Here is a 24,280-nt window from a genome sequence, read left to right on the forward strand (position 1 = left end):
AGACTATTCTTAAACCCAAACCCTGATGTAGTGAATCACAGACTATCAGTCTTGAAAGGGATCAGAATCCATGTAGGTAGGTCAATGCTTGTTTCTCAACCCTTTATATCATTCCACCAAGTGGGAATCCAGCTTTTGTGTGAAGATTTCTGAGACATTCACATAGTACTTTAGAAATCTAAGAAGAAATTAAGTGATGGATTGGTGTTTACACAGTCAATGAGATTTAAGAGAGGGGATCTGAACTCAGGTCTCACTGATTCCAGGCCCAGCACCCTCTTCATTATGCTATATTGCTCCTCTGGGCCTCAGTATCCACAACTGTAAAATAAGTAGATTAGATTCGATGATTTCTAAAGTCTCCTGCTCTAAATCATAGGATTTTGACTTAAGTTCCAACTAGTTTAATTCCAGTCCTTTTTGTAACATTCATTTTTATTATAAGCATAAGATCAAAGATTTGGAGCTGAAAGGGACCTTAAAGGTCATCTAGTTCTACTCTCTCATTTTACAGGTGAGGACCTAGGACCTGTCCAAGGTCATAGAGGTAGCAAGTGGCAGAGCAAGGATTCAAAGTTCCAAATCTAGCACTTTACCCACTCTATGTTGCCTTTCAACTTGAATCATTTTGTTCATGAAAAATATTATTACATTAAAAATTTTTAAAAAAGATTCCTAGTGAGAGTAAACATTGTCTCCCTAAGTAATCCATTTCACTTTGGGGTATCTCTTATTGGAAAGATATTCCCTATATCAAACCTAAATCTGCTTCCCCTCTACAACTTCCACCCATTTTCCCAAGTTTTGCACCCTCTAAGCAGAAGTCTAGTAGTTTTTCCATGATAGTGTTTCCATGACTAATTATGTAACCTTGGACAAGTCAAAAACTCTTCAGACCTTAGTTTTTTCATCTATGAAAAGAGGAGGACTGAACTGGTTTCTAAGATCTGTTCCAGTTCTAAAATTCTTTGACCTGATAGCCTGAGTAGCTCAATTGACTCCCTAGCTTACTTTAAATCCTGACTAAAATCCCACCTTCTATAGGAAGCATTTCCTAATTTGCTTTGCATATATTTGCTTTACATGTTGTCTCCCCCATTAGACTGCAAGCTCCTTGAAGGCAAGAATTGTCTTTTTGTGTCCCCAGCATGCAGCACAGTGCCTGGCACATAGTAGGTTTTTAATATATGTTTAATGAATTATGAATGTAAAGAAAAATTATGGCCTTAATCCATGAAGGATTTAGTTTTTCAAAGAAAAGCTCTATTGCAAGCATATAGCCATTCTTAACCCTTGTCAGCCTTTTGTCAGATGAATACTACTGGTTATAAGAGGGAAGTACATTGAGAAAACAGCATGGATCAAATACCCATCACAGCTAATAGAAAGTACCTTAAAATCTCCATCTTACTGATGGATAAAAAGCATCTGTGTATTCAAAAGATACCACCTACCCATCATCACAGATTACCCTGTATTCTGGGACCATAAAGCACAGGGCTCCATACTAAGAACTGCATAACTGAAGCTCAGCTTCTAGTACAGGGCAGAAAACTTCTTTGCTGCCCCAACTCTCCCTTCCCCCAGTTTTCTAATTTCTAAAAATAGGATAGTAAATTTACCTACCTCACAGGACTAATAATAACAGACAAATGGATAAATAATGTGCTACTGCAAAAACAAACTGTTCCAGGAACATTATATAATCATTATATCACCACAAGATAAAAAGGCTTCTTATATCTGTCATCAGGAGATGGAATGAGTTACCCATTTTGTGCTGAGGCTCAATGTCACATCACTAAAATAATGAGTTTTAGTGGGAAGATTTCTGCCTAGACATTGACCAAGCCTATATTAGAGGAAGCTGTCAGAGGCACTGCTAGTGTCTAAATCCTGCAGCTAGCATGCCATAAGGCCTTTCCAGTAACTGTGGCATATGATTCCCTGCCCTCCCTCTCCCCCCAGTAGATGAGATGTGCTGACATACGGGAAATTTGGAGGGGCAAAGGAAGATTTGATGGCCCCAGCATAAATGGCCAAGATAGATACAATGACGCAGGCCAAGAAGAGTGAGGCAAACTTGTTCACGTAGCGTACGCCAACAAACACTACCAGCACCATAAGGACCAAGAAGGCTGTGCCATAGACACGCATGTTATTTAGCATGGCTGCTGATTCCTTAAGGGCATCATCACTTCGGAAGATGGCAGCTCGGGGGAAAATGTAGATCTGCCAGGAAGGCAAAGAAAGAGAAAATGAGGTCACTCTCATGGAACCAAATAGTTGTGCTATAGCAAACTACAACAATGTCCACATAGCAAGGCAGAAATATACAGAACTAATTCGAAAAACTCTTAGTGCTGGTGCCAGCCCTCTAAGATTATCTCCAATTTATCTCACAGGTTGTTTGCATGTTCTCTCCCCCCTTAAACTACTGACTTCTTGAGGGCAGGGACTGTTTTTTTACCCTTTTTTGTATCCCCAGGGCTTAACACAGTGACTAACACACAGTAGGCACTTGATAAATGTAGGTTGACTTGACTTGAGCACTACTCAAATGTGACTAAACCTTTTTAGGTTTTTCTTTTCCAATCCGTTTCCAAATTAAAATACCTGAAATGACTGGGAAAATAGTCTATCAAGGGTTTTCTTTTTTTCCCCACACTGTTTGGCTAAGTATCCCATCAGAACAACAGGAGTGAACTATTACTTGCATTTAAAAGATCAAATAAAAGGACTGATCACTGTGTAGTCTTAAACATTTCCACTGCCAGAATAGAAATGATTTGAGGGGATAAGAATGACAAGAGAAATTAGTTTTGCTTTACTCAACTACATTTTGCTCCGATAGGGAAAATAAATTCCTTTCTTAGTCTCAAAATAACAAAGGGGGAGGTGAAAATCTACATTGTCATAGCTACATTCACTCTACAAAGTTCACAATAAAGACCATGGAGTTCCAGGGACAGCCACTTGGTCAATTCTTCTAGCCAGTATTTGGAAGAATCTTGAGATTCTATATTTCACCAAGTACACCTTCCTACTCCATAGGACCTAGCCCAGAACACAGCCAAGACATTAACTCACCAGGAATATCTCGATGGCACCAAGGATATACATGGCTGCTGCAAAGGTGGTACCAAGATAGAAGCAGAGGCCTACAGCTCCACCAAACTCTGGGCCTAATGCTCGGGAAATCATGAAGTATGAGCCTCCAGCTAGAAAGGTAAAGTGAGAATTTTAAAACAGGAATATATACCACTGAAGATAAAAACACAAAAGAAAGGTAAATATAACAAATTCTCAAACATCCTGGATTTTACAGGAAGCAAATTTCCCAATGGAAGGCCTCATGGCAAGCGAGCTGCAGGACTTAGACACTAGCAGTGTCTTGACAGCTTCCTCTAATGTAGGCTTGGTCAACATCTAGGCAGAAATCCTCCCAGTAAAACTCATTATTTTAGTGATATGACATTGAGCCTCTGCACAAAATTAAGCCTTCACTGAATAAAAACTACTCTTCATTTATTCCACATGAAGCAACCAAATTCACTAGATTGTCTCAGAAAAATCAGATAGCGGTCACTTAAGGCAAAAAAAAAATAGACATGTAAATTATTCTGAAAGAGAGAGGTTTACATGCCTGTCTTTAGCTGACACAGATTTCTAAAACATAAAGAAATGCATTCCACAAAATACAGTCAACATTCTATGTATTAGAAGGCAGGGTATATGTTAAATGACATAAAACTCTATCTACTTTCTCAGAATAACTAGTTTCTGAATTCCAGGATTTGTAAGTACACAGTAAGGACAGAAGAGCACAACCTTACTGCACTACCCCTAGAAGGCAAACTGAACACTCACCTGGCACCACACCATTGGTAGCAATGGCACTCATGGAGATAGCAGTGAGCATTGTCTAAGTAAAAGAAAAGAGATTAATAGTAAATAAATATGATACTTTTGCATTACCTTATCCAATGAAGTAACACAGACATTTGTGAAATAATTAGCAAACAAAACGCTAAATAAATGCTATTATTATTATTACCTTTTTTCTTATGCATTTCCAAAGCACTTAAGTTTTAGAAAATAATTTACCTAGTACTTAACTATGTATTTCATTGAGTAGGAAGCTGGCTTCCTCCCTGTGAAGGTAAAGATAAGAGGATGATGCTATTATAAGTATGTTGCCATATTATGATGGTACATTTCCAATGGCTGGGGATTCCTGGGCCTGGTATTCAGAAGCACCCCACACTGTTCAATTTTAGCTTTTGTGCTATAAAAATCATAAGTCTTATGCTTCAACTCCAAATCACAGCAGGTTAACCAAGAAATCTGGTTCCTGCCCCCTGAATTATAGAGCCCTATATAATCTGAGTACTGGCACCATTAAAGGATAAGTCTTGTATGTCACAAAATGTGGAGATAGGATCACGGCCTCATCATCTACTCCGTAGGGTTAGCCCAAAGTCAGTCCCTTTTATTTATTCTTCCTTCCTCAAAGCATAATCACTATCCTATTACACATACATAAGACAATTTAAAAAAACAAAACTGAATCTGTGACTTTGTTGATATAGGGAATTCCCTGTGAGAAAACTTTCTCTTATAATACAAAAGACAAAAAAACTCATTTAATTTTTGCCTTTGTTTGTAGTTATCAGCCTACAATGTCATTATATGTTTGGATACATCACTCTCGTCTGTATTCATTTAACAAGACATTTATTAAGCATTTATCATGTGCAAAGGCTTAGCTTGGTCACAGTGCTCAGCATATGGTAATGCTGATAATAATGTTGATTGATTGATTGCAAGGCACTAAACTAGGTGTTGTGGAGGAGACAAAGAATAAAACATTGTACCTGCCCTCAATGACTTTATACTCTACTACTACAGATGAGAGATATTTAAATAACTATAATAATGTGATAAATGCATAAAAGGGAGGTACAAAGTGCCTTGTGTTCAGAGAAAGGGGTTCAGAGAAGGAAAAAAACAAACTTCTGGCTCAGGGAAGGCAATAGTATGGTGGAATTTGAGGCGGGTGGGTCCTAAAGGATGGACAAAATTTTAACAGGATAAAATGAAAACAGGCATAGGCATTCCAGGAGGAGGGAACAACACTAACAAAAAGTAGAGAGGAGGGAAAGTAAGGGGCACGCTTGACTGAAAGATATGTTATATACAGAAGAGTAATGGTAAATAAAGCTGGGAAGGTTGGTCTCGCAGACTTTTAGAAATGAAAATGACTTTTGAAATGATAGGATCATAGATGTTAAAGCTGAAAAGGACCTTGGAGACTCTCTGTCACCTAATTCAATACCAATTTAAAGATGAGAAACATGAAATTAAAGATGAGAAAAATAAAGTCCAAATAGTTGAAGTGATTTGCCCAAGGCCATACATATATACAGTAGAAAATCAGGACTAGAACTCAGCTCTCCTGGTTCCTAGGCTCATGCTCATACAAGTAATTAAGCCTGCGGAGAGCTAAGTTTATATTTTCTTAGGAAATAAGAAGCAACTGAAAATTTTTTTTTTTTTTGAGAGAAGTAACATTACTAGAACTGTGCTCTAAGAAACTTTATTTTGGAAGTAGTATGCAGGATGTATTAGGAGAAAAATTTAGAAGTAAGTAGACCAATTAGAGGCTATTAAAATGTCCAGGCCAGAAATATTGAAGGTCTAAACAGGGTAAGGGCAAGACTGTGGGAAGAAAAAGGAAGGAATTAATTCAGGACACATTTTGGAGATAAAATTGGCAGGGCCTGACATGACTGAAAGGGGTAGGGTGTGGCAGAAGATTGATCATGGGAAACTTTCCTCTGGTCCTTCTAAGATTCTGTGCATATTTGTGCAATAATCATTTATTTACTATCAACAGACTTAGAGTTCAAAGTTACTTTGGAGATCAACTAGTCCAATCCCTCAATATATAGATGAAGAAACAGATTAAGTTAAAAGTGACATGACTCAGTCATCCAGGTAAGTAAGCAGCAGAGACAAAGTATGAACTCAAGTCCTCTGAGTATGTCCTTTATGCTGTAATAGTACTGCTTCCACTCTTGCTATAACTGCTCTACCTTTTCTAGGCACACATTTCCTTGAAAATATCTTTTAATCCATTTCTTAAAAGTAAGTCATTGTTGACAGTGTTCTTTGGCGTACTTAAATTCATCAGATGTCTTTTTATTGACCTTTGAGTCACCTGAAATTATGATTATTCAGAGATGATGACATTCCATGAGTTATAGTAGGGGAATACTAATGTTAAAAATATTAGTTTTTGCAGCAGAGATTAACTTGAGATCAGTGGAAGCACCACACAATTTCCCAAATGTTATTCAGTTTAATCTCTTCCTATCTAATATCTGTGCATTGGTGGAATAACTCAATAGGCAATCTGTGTTTGTCATTCACTTTTTTTTTCCAGGCAAACTTCTCTTTTTGGTTCTAATATTGGCTCTGCCATTTACAATTTCCTAATCTGTAAAATAAGACAGATGAACTAGAAGACCTCTAAAGGCTTTTTTGGCTCCATCTCTATTATCCTATGTTCTATGCCTCCAAGGTTTTACATCTACAATTTGCTATTAATTGAAAGTTCTTCCTTTTTTAGTCTAGTGCTCAACTTAGTACAATGCATGGAGAAGGGTACTTCATCAATAGTTTGATCTAATAATAGCATGATTTAAAGGGTTAGTAGTTATTAACCCTTTCCAGTGAAACTAGTGATGGTGACTGGGGATCACAGGTTCAAACTTCAGGAGCAAAATAAAACTATCTTTATCTGTCCACATTAGAATTTGCTTTGCACAAAAGCCAAAGATCCCTGGATCTTTATACATAAGAACATTTCCCCCCCAAATTGCTTCACTTAGACTATATTCTCAGCTGGTTTCTGATACTTAGAATCAGGGGGTAATATTCGTTTAAAGGAAAGTGGGTCTTTTAGCCAGTTTCTATATAAAAAACTATTTCCTGTTGCTATGTTAGACCTTTTGAGGAACAAAAAGCCATAATTCTTTTGATTGCAAGTTCTTTATGAATGGGGTCCACATTAACTTAATTCAACTTCACAAATATTAACTTAATTCAACTTCACAAATATTTACTCAATATATATTGCACGCAAAGTCTTGTGCTAGGTACCAAGGAATATGAAAGTTAGTAAGATTGCATTTCTGTCCTCATGGATGGCACTCTCTATTTTCCTGCAAATTTTTCCCTTTGAAATTCCCAGAGCAGTGTATCATACAGCAGGTGCTCAATAAATATTTGACATCACACTTGATTTTGGTATCAAAATGTGCCCTTCTGGATAGGATCATTGTTCTTTGCCTTAAGTGTTATTTGGAGGATAAAATGAAAAACTGGTCAAATTCAATTCAATTAATCAAAAACTGAATCTTGAGTCTAATAGTTGATGTACATAGACTTTCAGAAATACAAGATTCCCAGAGAGTCCCAGAAGCCCACGTAGGACTTACACAGCAGCAGCAGATGAGGACAATGGCAAAGGCCTGAAGAACTCCAGCTGTGCCCACCACCCATGTGAGCCGAAGAAAGAGGATCACCCCAAAAATATTCTGTAGACATGGGAGGTACACACCCATGAAAGTACCCATTTGGGGGCTCTGGAAGAAAAGACATAGAGAAGAAAAAACAAAGATGTTAAATGTCTATTCAGGAGAGAAGGTGCCCTTCCTCCTTTAATGCCCAAGATATGTGATCCTTACCCACCATCATAATTCAACAGCCTAAATAATAGGATAAAGAGTTCCCTGGGAAGAATATACATAAACATATATATGTGAAACCCATACCTTACAGATGAAAGGTACCCTATCTTTTATTTCACATAGGTACTTGGTCCCAAATAAAAATCTATAAGTTTTATCGATGGATCCTCTATAATTTCACATTGCCTGCTTCTCAGAGCTATGCACTTTCTCTCCAAACAGAGATCACCTCCATGTGATAAGGAATAATGACTCAGGTAGAAGGGCTCTTTCCCTTAGCACTACTTAATCTCCATTAGTATTTGGCAAGAAATCCTCAAAAGCAGTCAATGACATGAAGGTTTGGAGGCACTTCCTGTCTTCAGAGAGTTGAACAACAATGTAAGTTATGTGTTTTCCATATTCTTATCTTAAGTGAAACTGATCGTTGGTTTTTTAAAAGTCAAAGACAGATGGTATAAGCTAACAAACCAGAGGATGTAAGGTTTCTTCTCTTGTACTATCCTGATATTCTCTCCCTTTCCTATAGGCAAGGTTTCTTTTACACACTTGGTACATCCTGGGGCCTCACCTTGGTGGGCTTCTTTTTCCCTTCTGCAATATTCTCTGCTTCTTCATGCTCCTTTGCTCCTTGTGTCAAATTAGTATAATTAGCCATGTGGTTAAGCAGTGAAGACACTTTTGGCCTAGTGTCCATCTCTTCCTACCAAGTAAAGGAAAGGGAGGAAATATGTAATTAGGAATAGTGATGAGCATCTAAGTGAATAGCAGAGTAACACAAGGCCTAGAAAACAATAAATTAAGAAAATATTTTATAGATTAATTATTCCAAAAAGTTTACTTTTTCCTCCTTCAACAGGCAGAGGACCACAAATTTAAATCAAAGAATATAAATGTAAGTACCATCTTTTTAAAAGAAGACTAAATCAAATGTATTTTATGATGGCCTTTCAACTTAGCCTACAGCTTGGAAAATCATGTTAGACATCAATGAAAGATTATGGCCTAGTAAGAATATTGAAAATACAACTGTTGACTATGGCACTGTTTTTAGGTTGCTAATGTTCCTGGAAATCAGATCAGACCTATCCATCACTTTAAGAGATTAGCTCTATAAAAAGGTTTTTTGGTTGATTTTGTTTTTCTTAAAACCTCACTCTATCTCCTGAAGGTGGTTGAGAGAAGATGGCCCTTTACAAAAAACAGCATTGAAACAGCAGTCATCATTTGCTCAAAGTCAGTCAAAGGCAGTGCTGGATTGATATCTAGGCCAGAGCTCTACAGAGCCTTTCAGAATGAACTCTGTTGTCTTTGTTGGGAAATAGATAGATGACTAGATAAAAATTATCAGCATTCCTCTTACTTTCTATGGTGATCTTTTTCTGATGTTCCTAAAGCAGGTTTTCAAATTGACACAAATTGTGTTGCTTTGTATACAGGAGGAGAGATGGCATGGTATAGAGGACTGGCCTCTGAGTCAGGAAGACCTGTGTTCATGTCCTATTTCTGACATAAATTGGTTATATAACCATTGGCAAGTCACTTAAACTCTCAGTGACCCAGGCAGTCCCCTAAGACTATAAATTAAAGACAAACTGCTGATTTATGAGATCAGGTGAAATAAGTTTTCATACTGAGAGTTCTATGTATTGATGAAATCTCAGTTACTGACCTCGCCCCCACAAAAAGGTATTATGGAAAGAGTCCCAAATGAACCATTTAGGTACTAATTGATCATTGTCATAAGGGTCATACCTGAGATTTCTGGATTTTTTTTTTACTCTTCAAGTAGACATTTGGCTAAGTCAACCACTCATTTTAAGTTAGACTATATGCTGTATTAAATTATTAGCTATAATTATGAATTAAAATGTTAACAAACAATATCACTAAATTATGCAACTGTCATTGTTTATTGCCAACTAATGGAACAGAAAATACTAGAGAATTCTTGCCAGTATTCTCATTGAAGCACCACAACTCACTGCACAGAAGTTTCTATCTCCAGTTTTCTCTCAACTATTACCTCAAAGAGTGCCAGGTTTCTGTCAAAATATTCATCCCCCTCTTCAAAATTGGAGTTGTTGAGATAAGCATTTCGAGCTTTCTTATACCCATCATCTGTTTTAAAGAAAAAAAAGGTGAAAAAAAAACCCAGTGAATTTCTTAGTGAGATTCAATTGCCACAGGTATACACCAGCAAGTCAGTGCACCTGCTGCTATAAATGAAACTTATTTCTTAATAAGAAATAGTGATGAGCAAGTTCTTATTTAAGGATGCCAAAGATCAGAGAATAAGATTTTTCCTTGGATACTGGTAGTACATAAGAATCTGGGAAGCACTGAACATAAATCATTCCAGTGATTCTTCACGCAGCTGTTTGGAAGACCCTCAGACAATGAAACCTCACAGATCCATCATCCAGTCACCTGTACAAGTAATAACAACCACTACCCCACATTTACACAGTGCTTTAAGGTTACTATGTGCTTTCTTCACAATAGTCCTACAGGTTTGTTAGTTCAAGTATCATCCCCATTCTTGAAGGGAAAGTGAAGAAAGGGAATAAGTATTATATAGTACCTACTATGTGCCAGGCACTGTGTTAAGTGCTTTTATAAAAATTTCATTTGAGCCTTACAACCACCCTTTGAGGTAAGTGCTATTAATATTTCCATCTTACAGTTGAGGAAACTGAGATAGAGTTGAAGTGACTTGTCCAAGGTCACACAGCTAGGAAGCATCTGAGGTTGCATTTGAACTCAGATCTTCTTGACTCCAGGCCCAGCATTCACCTGTCTCCATTGCAGATGAGAAAACTGAGGCCCAGAGAAGTTAAGGGTTTTGTTCATGGTCACACAACTAGTAAGTGTTGCAGTGAGATTAGAATCCAAATCCCCTGATCTGGCTCTTTCTACACATCACACTGCTTGCTCTATGTCATCCTTAATCATCAAGCTTTTGCTGATCCCTACAATGGGATATATGAAGCACTGTGTTAGCTACAGGTAGCTTTACCCTGTTACTACTACTAGTAGGCAAAAATCTTTTTTTCTCAGATCTAAGTCACTTAATAACAATTTTTTTTTTGTAATCCCAGGCTATATCCTTAAAAAAAAAAATTGTGATACCCCCAGGACTTCACATAACAAATCCATGCAGAAAAACACATACTAGGATTCAAGGCGCCTAAGAGTTTGTTTACAACAGCAACACACTATGCAAACATTATCTCATTTGATCCTTAAAATAGCTCTGGATGGTACAATTAGGTATTTTCCCCAATTTTGCTGAGGACGCTACTGAGTCTTAAAGGGATCTGTCCATAGTCACACAGCTAGTTAAATATCAGGCATATTTCCTGACACCAAGCCCACGTTCTTTCCCATTGCTTTGAGGTTTTTTTCCCCATATTCTTTTTATTCCACGTTGAAATGGGAGATTTTCTCACACAGTCAGTTTAAATGCCAGTCTGTTTGGAGTTTTGTACCAATGGTATACTGACTTTAAACAAACTACTACCTCCTTAGATAATAAAATATTACGTACATTTTGCCACTGAGCTATGGAAGAAATTCAGTCCTAGTATTAGGCTGACAGCTCTGTTTAAGGTTACCCACATTACCAGTCCCCAGTGTTCAACAACTTTCTAAAATTTTTGCTTGCAGGATAAAGTTAAAACATCTCAGTTATGCCATTCTTTAATCTTTATACACTATACTTCTCACCTAAAGCAACTTCCCCTTTAATCTTTCACTTTCATGAAGCTATGTCCCATTGTCCCATTCTATCCCATTTCCTTCAACAGATTGTCCCTTTTTAAATCACCATGCTAACTTATCTTTAATCTCTCTGTCTACTGGCTGCTTCCCTATTGCCTATAAACATACCCATGTCTCCAACATCTTCAAAATACCCTCCCCCTTGCAGTTTTCAGACAGACATAAAAAAGACATCTCAAAGACATAAAAAAAAGGGAAAAGGACCTATTTGTACAAAAATATTTATAGCAGCTCTCTTTGTGGTGGCTAAGAATTGGAAATTGAAAGGATGCTCATCAATTGGGGGAATGGCTAAACAACTGTAAAATCCTTAAGGGCAGGGACTACTGCTAGCCTTTCTTTGTATGCCCAGAGATTATCACAGTGCCTGGTACATAGTAGACAGAGATGAGGAAAGAGAGCATTCCAGGCTTGGAGAATAGCCAGAGAAACTGCCTGATGATGGAGAGAATACTAATGATGCACATTAAAGATTAGAGTGCTGTACGTACAGTTTTTTTCCTCCTCTTTTTGGAGGGCTGGTTGTTAAACATTTACCAGCACATCTCTACTATGACATGCCTAGGTTAGGCAAAAAGATAAGTAAGTAAAGCAGGCTTGGGGTAGCAGTAGGGGAGGTATTCAGGAATACGTTTCCAAATGGAATCAGGAGGATATTCCTAACCTCTGATTTAAAAAGCAAATATGGAGAAGGTATCTGCGATCAGTGCTATTTGTATAAATGTATTTGCATATATGTATGTGTGTATATATAATGTATATATACATATTATAGACTTCATATGAGTATGACATTCTTAGAATCAGACTCCCTCACAGAGTCAAGCTGACATATCTATAGTGTTATTAAATGCATACTAAAATAATAAGGACTTATGTGTATATATGTGTGAAATATATTTATATATTTTCATATGGATTTATTTCATATATGGATTTATATTTTCCATATAAATTTATATATTAATATAAATATATGAAATGTTTATTTATATAAAATAGAAAGAGTACTGACTTACAGGAGACCTGAAGGTAAGTGGAAGTTTTGATATTGCGACCATTGGCAAATCACTTTTCATCTCCTTTCTTTATCTGTAAACCATGGCTGTCATAACACTTGTACTCCTGTTCTATATGGACCCCATTTCCTCCTCTTTTAAGCAAGGGAATTGGATTGGGAGGTCTCTCAAAGCTCTAAATCTATGATCCTATAATAAATGTAGGTTATAAAAAAAAGTAGGTTACAATTTTTTTATAGTTTACAACTAATTTCCTCACAACTATGCTATGGGGTAGGAAGTGAAACTGTTACTTACATTTTACAAATAAAGAGTAGTATCAGACAATAAGCTTTACAGAGAGGAATCCAACCACGTCACTCTCCAATTCAATAAACTCTAGTGGCTCCCTATTACCTCCAAGATCAATGTAAAGTCCTCTGTTTGGCTTTTAAAGTCCTTCATAACCTGGCTCCTCTCATCTTTCCAGATATCTTACACCTTTTTCCTTAACAAATAATTTGTGATACAGTGACACTGGGTCTCTTGCTGTTCCTTGAACAAGACCCTCCATCTCCCAACTCTGGGCATTTCCACTGATGATCCTCCATGCTTGGAAGTCTCTCCCTTCTCCCTCTCTACCTCCTGGATTCCCTGGCTTCCTTCAAATCCTAGCTAAAATCCTATCTTTATAAGAAGCCTTTCTTGATCCTCTGTAATTTAGTGCCTTCCCTTTGTTGATTATCCCCAATTTATCCTGCATATAATTTTTTTTTGTACATAGTTACTTGTATGTTGTCTCCCTCATTAGACTGTGAGCTCCTTGAGAGCAGGGGCTGTCTTTTGCTTTTTAATAAATGCTTGTTGGCTTGACTTTTCTACCACAGCAAGTGGTATCTCACTGTTATGAAAAATTTGGTATACATTAAAATAAATTGGAATAGGTATACCCTGGAAACTATTTCATTCTGCATCCCTTTTCACTCTTCCAGTATTTTGTTGCTCTCATCTATTTTCTTTTCCACTTTTTTTTTCCTAACTAGAAACAAGCATATAATTAGATTATGAACCAGAAGGGACCTTAAGGTCCACTCCCCTGCACTTTACACATGAATAAACTGAGGTTCAGAGAGATGAAACCATTGGCCCTAGGGCACACAGCAGAACCAGGATGTGAACTGAGGTCTTCTGATTCCACACCCTGTATCCCTTCGATGATCCATAGTACCCCTCTAATTTCAAATACACTAAAAAGAATGAGACATGATAGGAAATCCCTTTAGAAAAAATCCCTCTGAGGTGGTATATCATTCTCATATCATTACACCATTAAAAATGACAAATATGAAGAATATAAAGAAAAATGGAAAGATGTATGTGAAGTGATAGGAAGCAAAGAGAGAATAAAAGAACATGACACAATATACAGACTAGAGGGACAACAAAACTTTGAGGACAAAAACAGAAAAGAGACAGTAAAAAAAATTAATATTCTTCTGTTGGAGTTTATGTTATTTTAAAAATGTAAATGTTTCTCATTATATAGGGGTACAGCAGATCTGATCTGGCCAGACTGGTCATACAGTAACTTTCAAAGGTTTTACAAATATTTGTCTTTCCATTTTAAAGCTAGAAACTGGAAGTAGCAAAGGAAGTTTTTAAGAGGCTTGTCTAATGTCTAAGACCAGCCACAGAAGGAGGTGGAGGCAATAGCATTTTACTGAAATTGTTGCAGACAGAAACTTATCTTCTCCCCTACCCTGTTTATCTATCTATCATTCTATCTATTTATTTATCTCTGTAGATATATAGTCATACCTCATCTTAATGTGCTTCACTTTATTGCGCTTCACAAATAATGCATTTTTTTACAAATTGAAGGTTTGTAGCAACCCTACATTGTGTAAGTCTACCAGCACCATTTTTCCAATAATATGTGCTCATATCATGTCTCTGTCACATTTTGGTAATTCTTGCAATACTTCAAATTTTTCATTATTATTATATCTATTATGGTGACCGGTGATAAGTGATCTTTGATATTACTATTGTAATTGTTTTGGGGTGCCATGAACAGCATCCATATAAAATGGCAACTTAATTGATAAATGTGTGTATTCTGACTGCTCCTCTGACAGGCCTTTCTCCTGTCTCTCTCCCTCTCCTCAGGCCTCTCTATTTCCTGAGACACAACAATATTGAAATCAGGCCAGTCATTAACCCTACAATGACCTCAAAGTGTTCAAGTGAAAGGAAAAGTCAATTGATATGGCAAACTTCATTCCTGTCTGCCATAGCCACCTTAACCTTCAGCAACTACCACCCTGATCAGTCAGCTGCCATCAACATGGAAGCAAGACCTTCTACCAGCAAAAAGATTATGATTCACTGAAGGCTCAGATGATGGTTAGCATTTTTTAGCAATAAAGCATTTTTAAATTAAGGTATGTAAATTGTTTTAGACATAATACTGTTATATACTTAATTGACTACAGTATAGTACAAACATAGCTTTTATATGTACTGGGACACCAAAAAATTTGTGTGATTCACTTTATTGTAATATTCACTTTATTGCAGTGATCTGGAACCAAACCCACAATATCTCCACAGTATGCTTATGTGTGTGTGTATATCTATCTATCTATGGCGAGATATCTACATCTAGATATCTCGACAGATACACAGATATCTACATAGAGACATCTCTCTACAGATATAGATAGATATAGGTATACATACATATACACATATTTATATCAACATAAAATATAGACATAATATAGATTAGATAGAGCTAGAAAGAGACAGCTATCTAAGGGTTCTTTAAATAATCCTAAGTCTTTTTTCTTCTACATCTTGAAGTAGCACCTGCCCTTGCCCTGCCCAAGCAATCATCATACTTCCTATTTTCAATTTTGTCTTTTTATTTTGTAACTTATTATGCATAATTTAAATGGAAGTGTTGCTTTCTCTTTGATACAATTTTTCAAAGGCTTCTTGTTTCATCGTAAGCAATTTTATATTGTTGTAAGGCTACCATTCCCTTTACCCTCTCCAACAAAAAAAAATGTTCCTATTAAGTCAATTGAAAAGCAATGGCTCAGGGCAGCTAGATGGTGCAGTGGATAGAGCACTCATCCTGGAGTCAGGAGGACCTGACTTCAAATCTGACCTCAGACACACGATACTCACTAGCTGTATGACCCTGGGCAAGTCACTTAACCCCGACTGCATAGCAAAAGAAAAAAAAACAATGGCTCAATACTCTTTAGTTGATGAGTATGTGGATGATTTCAAATGAATCCAAACCTTACTTTCCACCATGCCTCGAAAGAAAAACAGAAAGTGGCCTTTATGGAATTTAAACAGCTCTATAATTTCTTTTAAAGTCTTGTCAATCACTGAAGGACAAAAAGTTAAACAGAAGCAGCATCATAGAATAGAAAGAGTACTGGATTTGAAGTCGAAGTACCTACATTCATATCTTGTTTACTATTTGATCTTAAGCAATTTGTGTGACTTCTCTGGGTCTCAGTTCATCATCTGTAAAATAAGAAGGTTGGCCTGTATGGCCTCTAGAGGCCCTTCTAGCTCTAGAATACTAGAATTTGAATGTCAGCCCATCTAAAAATATCTATCTTAGGTATAGAAAGATAACAGGAAGTGGTAAAAAAAATGGTCTGTATCTCTAGAAAGAGAAACATATGGCAACTCCATTTTATCATTTTATCTTCCTTCCTTGCCCAGCTAATGTTATATATTAAATTAAATATGAGAAATACATATTAAATAGGAAAAATTATTGAGTCCATTATGTAATATAACAATTTGAGAAATGTTCTTTTAAGTCCCACTTCCCAGTCCTCAGCAATCATCTTGGCTCAGAATCACTTAGCTAGTACTTTTATCTGTTTTGGTATAGAGTTTGTTGGCTAGGAAATGTTTCTTAAACTGATCTTAACCATAATCAGCTTCAAACTGTAACTTCCTCCTTTTGAAACCTCACCCTGCTTCCTACATACTTCTGTATATGATCATGCTGGCAGCTTTACTCTTCCATCTTTTGAGTTTTCCCTCAGCCCATTCCTGGGACTTGTGGAAGAGGCATGGTGAGTCACAGTAGAAACAACAGTTACAGGGAAAAGACTGTACTTTGCTGTCAAAAAAAAAATAGAAGGAATAAAAGGAACTATTATAAATACATTTCAGCATGTGATGTTTAACACATGAATTAGTTCTTCATCTAACAGGGCTAAATTACCCCCAAATAGTAACATCACAGACAGCTATCAAGACTTGTACTGCTGACCCACATATCCAAAAATATGTATGGCAGCTTTTTTTGTGGTGGCCAAGAATTGGAAATTGAGGGGATGTCCATCAATTGGGGAATGGTTGAACAAGTTGTGGTATATGAATGTAATGGAATACTATTGTGCTATAAGCAATGATGACCAGGTGGACTTCAGAAAAACCTGGAAAGACTTGTATGGTCTGATGCTGAGTGAAGTGAGCAGAAGCAGGAGAACAGTATCTACAGTAACGGCCATGTTGTGTGATGACTAACATTGACAGACTTAGCCCTTCTCAGCAATGCAAGGATCTAAGGCATCTCCAAAGGCCTCATGATGGTAAATGCTATCCACATCCAAAGAAAGAACTATGGAGTTTGAATGCAGATCGAAGCATACTATTTGCTATTTTTTTCCTCCTGTTTTGTTTTGTTTCCTCTTTCTGGTGGTTCCTCCTATTGGTTCTAATTCTTCCTTACAATATCACTAATGTGAAAATATGTTTAATAGTAATGTATATGTAAAGCCTATATCAGATTTTGTGCTGTCTTTGGGGAGGGAGGGGGAGAAAAATTTAAAACTCGGGGCAGCTAGGTGGCCCAGTTGATAGAGCACCGGCCCTGAAGTCAGGAGGACCTGGGTTCAAATCTGCCTCAGACCAAACACTTGACACTTACTAGCTGTGTGACCCTGGGCAAGTCACTTAACCCCAATTGCCTTTAAAAAAAGAGAAAGAAAAATTTAAAATCAAAAGCTTATGGAAGTGACTGTTGATAAATCAAAATAAATTAATAAAAAAAAAGAGGCACACACAAAAAAAGACTTGTACTGCTAATTATTGAGGCCCCATTTAGGGAGAAAAAACTAGGATAAATGAAAAGCATAGCAATAATTATCACTGACTTTTCTTTAGCCTCTGTTACCCCTAGATTTCATAGTTTTGTTTTGTTTTGTTTTGCTTTTTGGTGAGGCAATCAGAGTCAAGTGACTTGTTTAAGGTCACACAGCTAGTAAGTGTCAAGTGTTGGAGAGTGGATTTGAACTCAGGTCCTCCTAACTCCAAGGCCAGAGCTCTAGCCACTGTGCCATCTAGCTGCCCCAATTTCATAGTTCATTAAAAAATCATTCTCTTAGGGATTATGATCCTACAGCTGAAGTAATGCTTCCCAAGGCAAGGAGTAAAAGGAAACAATACAGTAATCACACCACATTAGCCCTACTCTCCGAGAGTCATTATAAGGGAGAAGACAGTCTACCCCAACAAACACAGGTAAGTTACTCAAAGTGGTGGAATGGAATTACCTGGGAATTGACCAGAAAACTGATTAAATGCTCAAAATGCTCAGGAGTTTTATGCAACTGTTAGTAACCAAAAGCAATTAATGTCTGGGGTTAGTCTTTCATAGAAAAGGCAGTATCATCTGTACGTTTGGCCAGCCCTAAGGAGACAGAAAATGGTACACCCACACACCCACACACTCACATACCCCTATGGTTTGTCTGCAGTTTACCTTATATCATGTACCAGTGGTATATATGGCATTGTGCCTACTCCTCAAGCCTACTGGGTTAGCAGTATTCAAGTCCTGTTTCCCCTCTTCAATGTACCTTCATTTTATATTTACTGGGAAACTAATTTAAGCTATTCCTTGAAAAGCCTTTAATAGATTTATGTTCCTGAGATAGAGGCAACACGACGTCCAGTTTGTAAGTATGGAGAAATGTTAGGATAAAATAGAAAAAAAAAAGAACCATTTTTATATTAAAAAATTAAAACACACAAGTATTTTGATATATATGTTTTTAGCACATAAATGCTTGTTGACTAATATTTAGTTTTTTAGAAGAAAAAATTGTAAACATTAACCTTTTCTCACAGAACCCCTGCCCCATCACAAGGAACATTAGGTTTCTAAATACCACCATTTGGGAATTGCTGCAAGGCAAGAATCTCAAGAGAAATAATGAAAAAAATCAGGAAGAAAGGAGGTTTATTAATACTGGATGTAATACTATAACGCAGAAATAATCAGAATGATTTGATACAGGTTAAAAATTTGAGGTCACCAGTGGAATGTATTAGATATACAACATACAAAAGAAAACAAAGTTAGTATTCAATAAACTCAAAGACTTCAGCTACTGGGTTAAGGACTCACTATCTGACAAAAATTGCTTAGAAAACTGGAAAGCAGTTTGGCAGATATTGGGTTTAGAAGAAAAGCTCATAATATGCACTGAGGTAAGTTCCAAATAGATATATGACATGTACCATAAAGGTCATTTCCCAGTTGATAAAGGGTCAATGGATTTGAACTTTTAGTTTTCAAAGGAAGAAATCCAAGCTATCAATAGCCATATGGAAAAAATACTCCAAATAACTAATAATCAGAGAAATGCAAATACTAAAGCAAACTCTGAGGTTCCACGTAACAGATTGGCAAAACTGATGAAAAAGAAAATTACAAATGTTGGAGGGTTTGTGGAAAAAGGCACATAAAAACACTATTGGTGGACCTCTGAATTGGTCTAGTTATTTTGGAAAGCAATTTGGAACTATACTCAAAAAGTTACTAAACCGTACATTCCTTGACCCAGATATCCACTACTAGGTAATATCCCAAAGAGATCAAAGAAATGGGAAAAAGGACTCATGCTTACAAAAATAAGTATGACACCTCTTTCATTAGTGGCAAAGAACTGCAAACTAAAGGGGTGATCAACAATTGGGGAACAACTGAACAAGTTATGGTATATGAATGTAATGAAATACTATTATGTCATAAAAATGAGGAAAAGAGATAGTTTCAGGAAAATCTGGGAAGACTTGTATAAACTGATAGAGGCTGAAGTGAGCAGAACTAGAACAATTTATACAATAAATGCAATGCAATGATCAACTGCAATTTTAGGGGGCAGGGGTGATGATGAGATAAGTTTCCCATCTCCTGAAAGAGAGGTGATGGACTCAAGATATAAAAGGAGACATATTTTGGACATGCCCAATGTGGGAATTTGTTTTGTTTGACTGTATTTGAAACAAGGATTTTGTTTTTCTCTTTTTTTTTCAATGGTGGGGGGCAGAGTTGAGAAGACAGAAAAGATTTATTTAAACTGAAACTATTTCCAAAATTAAAATTTTGTAAAAGAACACCATTCAAGAAACATAGCCCTGGAGATACCATCATACTTATATGTGGAGTTTTACAGTTTTCAAAACAGTAGGAATCTATTATCTCCTTTGATCCTTAGAAACACCCTGGGGGTAGTAGGGCAAGACAGATTATCCCCATTTTAAAGACAGGTAACTGAAGCTCCGAGAGGAGAAGAGACTAAAGTTAAATGACTAATAAATAGTAGAGCCAGGATCGAAACTCAAGTCTTCTGCCTCTTAATTCAGTGCTAGGAAGGGAGGTGGTGCCAACCTTTTAAAGTCCAGAGATATGTTTAAACCAATTTGTATGACATATACATTTACTCAGCAATGTGTTCCCTGAATGAATAGAGAAAAAGGCACTATCTTAGTTTTTACATCAAATTCTGAGGCTTTTTAATAAAAGTAAAGAATATATCAGCTATGCCCTCCACTTTGCATACTTTTTGTATGTCCAGGGATGGGGAACCTGTGGCCTTGGGGCCACATGTGGCCCTCTAGATCCTCAAGCGCGGCTGTCTGACTTAATTCAAACTTCACAGAACAAATCCCCTAAATAAAAGGATTTGTTCAGTAAAACTTGGACTCAGTCAAAAGGCTGCACCCAAAGATCTAGAAGGCCACATGTGGTCTCAAGGCTGCAGATTCCCCACCCCAAATCCCAACCTTTCTCTGTGAATCTCCAAAAAGGTATCAGTTCTGGAATCCTGCTAATTTTCTCCCAATTTCAGACACTATTCTTTAAATACAAAGGAATGATGAGAAAACTAATTTACCATGACATCCTGCTTGAAATGGAATGGGAAACATAAATAGCTAAGGGTTGCTTAAGATAATGTTATTTATAAAACACTTTGAAATATTAAAATGAAAGTACCTAAAGCAACAACATAAAACACCCACCAAATAGTCACACAGTAAGGCAGTGGCAAAGTTCAGGATATCATGCAGAACTTGTATTCTCCCCATTCTACTCAGTACAACTGACAATAGACTCCTTTTAGGATTGTACTGGAACAAAGGGGTTCTAACTCCCACAATTTTCTCTCTAACTATAGACTCTGGGAAAAGATCACTAACAAACAGGTTTTCTAAATATAGGCAAACTGAGCCTTAACAACCAAGTTGCAGGATGATCTCCAAAAACCCTTACTAAATGATGGCTATGAAAGGTGGAAAAAAGTTGGAAATAGTGAGAAAGGAAAGAAACAAAGAAAGAAAAAAAGAGATTTAATGAGGGAACTCAATTCACAAAGTCTCAAATGTCCAGGTTAGTATAGGCAGGGAGGACCACAACAGAGAGAAGCTGGTCCCCTCTGCAATACTGTACCTAGCAGCTGGCTGTGTTCTCCTGTGATGGAGTTCTGACTCGGGTCTGAAAAACAAACAATCAAAAAGAAAAGGAAAAATGAATGATAAAAAGAAAACAAGGAAATGAGCAAATGTTAAAAATCTCCCCCAAAATACATTAATGAAATAAAAGTAAAACAAAGTCATGAAAAGTCTGAATGTAACAACTGTTTCTCAGTTAAAAAGAAAAAAAAATGAGTTGCAATGAAAAACAAATGACTAGACCATTCCTCTAGAGGTCAGAGGACATGACAAAAGAGCTTTCCCAAGACAAATTTCAAACTACAAATGAACATAGGAAAACATGCTACAGAAGTGCATATTTAAAAGTCTATTGTTTCACTTCACACCTTGCAAAACGGCAGACCCAGCAACATTCAATGCTTTATTCCCAAATTTTTTTTTATTAAATTAACAAACATTATCCAACATGAACATTTCCACACACACACACACACACACACACACACAAACAAACCAGGAAAAGTGGGTTGACCATGAAAACATGAATCTCTATTGTTTATTAAAAATCTATCACTAACCTCCTATTCCCCCAACTCTTCCCCTACAAAATAAAAGCCTTACTTCATAACAAATATAGTAAAACAAGACAAATGTACATATTGGTTGTGTCTGAAAAGGTATGTCTCATTCTATATCTATAATCCATTAACTTTCTGCCCAGAGATGGAATGCTTGCTTCATTATCATGTCTTCTGGGGGCAGCTAGGTGGTGCAGTGGATAGATCACCAGCCTTGGAGTCAGGAGGACTTGAGTTCAAATTCGGCCTCAGACACATAACTCTCATTAGCTATGTGAATCTGGGCAAGTAACTTAACCCCAACTGCCTCACATTAAAAACAAAACAAAAGAAAAGAAAACCAAAACCCATTATCATGTCTTCTGAAGTCATGATTGGTCATGGCACAAATTGTTCTCCTGGTTTTGTTTACTTTACTCTGCATCAATTCATATAAGTCTTCCTATGTTTCTCTAAATCCTACCCCTTGGTCATTCTTGCAGTGAATAATACTCTACCAGTGCATCACAGTTTGTTAAGCCATTCCTTAGCAGATAGGTACCCACTTTGTTTTTGAGGTTTTTTTTTTTAAGCACCACAGAAACCTGCTATAAATATTTTTCTTCCCTTTGTCTTTCTTCTCTTTGGAGCATATGCCTACTAATTGGTTCCTGGGTCAAAGGGAATACACAGGTTAATGGTTTTTTGTATACAGTTCCAAATAGTTTTCCAGAATGGCTGCCCCCAATATTTACAGTTACACCAACAGTGTTTTAGTGTGCCTTCACTCACACTGGCACTCCTATAATTGCCATTCCTCTTTTAGTCATCTTTGACAATCTGATGGGTATGAAGTGAAACTTCAGAATCATATTATTTTGCATTTCTATTGCTATTAGTGATAGAAATGAAAAAGAAATTTTTTCATAAAATAGAAATATTTTTCAAAAATAAAATGAAACAGAAATAGAAAAAGAGCCTCAGGGCTCTTTTCCAGAGCCAAACCTGGATGATGATTATAATTACACAGCACTCAGTTTTGGCTTTTTTGTTCTTTCCATTTACATTGCTATAGTCATTGTGTAGGTTGTTTAGTTCACTTGGAATGTCTTTCCATGCTTTTCTGAATTCTTTTTATTTGTCATTTCTTATGACATAGTAATATGCAATTACATTCATATGAGAAGATACTTCCTTCTGCTTCTTTGCAGAGGTCAGATTTACAAGTATGGAACAATACCTATAATGTCAATTTTTTTAATGTGTTCATCAGTTTTAATGAATTTTTTCTTCTTTTAAAAATATTCTTTGTTTTAAGGGAAGTCTTTTTGGAAGACAGGAAGGGAAGAAATATGGGGAAAATCTATGTGATATAAAAATAAAAGACATCAATAAAACTATTAAAAATAAAAAAAAATGACAATAGAAAATAGGTGATGATAATGCCTAATAACTGCCATTTATATATCACTTGAAAGCTTACAAAGCACTTTCCTTACTTTCTGTGAGGTAGGCAATGCAAGGATTGTTCCCATTTTAAGATGAGAAAACTGAAGGGCAAAGAGGTTGACTGATTCATCCATGGGCACAAAGCCAATTAATGTATAAGCCAGGATTCTAGCCCAGGCTTACTGATGCCAAGTCTTGTATTTTTTGAACCATACCGTGCTGCCTTTGAATGTAATACAGTGATGGAACTAAACCAAGGTCCTAATGCAACAGGTATTAAAAATCACAATCAAAGCAATTCACCAATCACTTCTTTGGCAGTCTTAATTAATTTAAAGTTACAATATTAAAGCTAACCAGTAAGACTTGTACTTTCTCAAAGATAACAACTACTGAGGTACCAGCTGGGGAGGGACACTAGCTACCCACATATACCTGGGAGCTAATCCCTATGCTATTTTCTTGAGAAAGTTCAACAATACTTTTCATTGGTACCAGGATTATCAGAAATTAAAATAAACACTCAAAAAAGGTGAGTGGGGGAAAGAAACACCATACTTAATCAGAATCTATCAGCAAAAAGAGTTATCTGAGGTATTTTACACATGGTATAAGACTAAATGGTGAAAATTGCAAATCCATAAGTGTGTATAACAATGTTCACCAAAGGTCCCCACCACAGGACTCTGGGACACCTTGCTACTTCCATCTAAATCTTGTCTTGCGACGCTATCAATGGCATTTCTATGCCAGATTATACAAAGGGCACATGAATCATAAAAGTAAAATGGCATATAATTTAATACAAAAGACAAGGATAAATAACAAGGAATTGAATCGAGCAGTAAAGGTTTATATCCACATGATAATCAAGTTTCCCTTTAATCGCTCTTGTTTCTCTATCATAGCAACAGATGGACATATTAAGTTCAGAATAATAATGGTGATGGTTATGTTTAGGGTTCTATAGTAT

At 36.6% G+C, this 24,280-nt stretch overlaps 1 protein-coding gene across 3 annotated transcripts in view; it reads right to left on the minus strand.

Annotated features, from left to right (window-relative positions):
- Positions 1 to 24,280, minus strand: part of SLC12A6 (solute carrier family 12 member 6) — a 92,883-nt gene that overhangs the window by 19,809 nt on the left and 48,794 nt on the right. For all 3 annotated transcript variants that reach the window (XM_027869968.1, XM_027869966.1, XM_027869967.1), the window contains exons 2-8: positions 21,318 to 21,362; positions 9,784 to 9,878; positions 8,329 to 8,460; positions 7,506 to 7,652; positions 3,871 to 3,925; positions 3,091 to 3,221; positions 1,991 to 2,232 (exon numbers count right to left, since the gene is read on the minus strand). In XM_027869968.1, the coding sequence (XP_027725769.1) occupies positions 1,991 to 2,232; positions 3,091 to 3,221; positions 3,871 to 3,925; positions 7,506 to 7,652; positions 8,329 to 8,460; positions 9,784 to 9,878; positions 21,318 to 21,362 (847 nt within the window). The remainder of the gene's footprint in view (positions 1 to 1,990; positions 2,233 to 3,090; positions 3,222 to 3,870; positions 3,926 to 7,505; positions 7,653 to 8,328; positions 8,461 to 9,783; positions 9,879 to 21,317; positions 21,363 to 24,280) is intronic.

This window comes from Vombatus ursinus, unplaced genomic scaffold (genome assembly GCF_900497805.2).
Source record: "Vombatus ursinus unplaced genomic scaffold, bare-nosed wombat genome assembly UNPS02014794.1, whole genome shotgun sequence".
NCBI classification, from domain to species: domain Eukaryota; kingdom Metazoa; phylum Chordata; class Mammalia; order Diprotodontia; family Vombatidae; genus Vombatus; species Vombatus ursinus.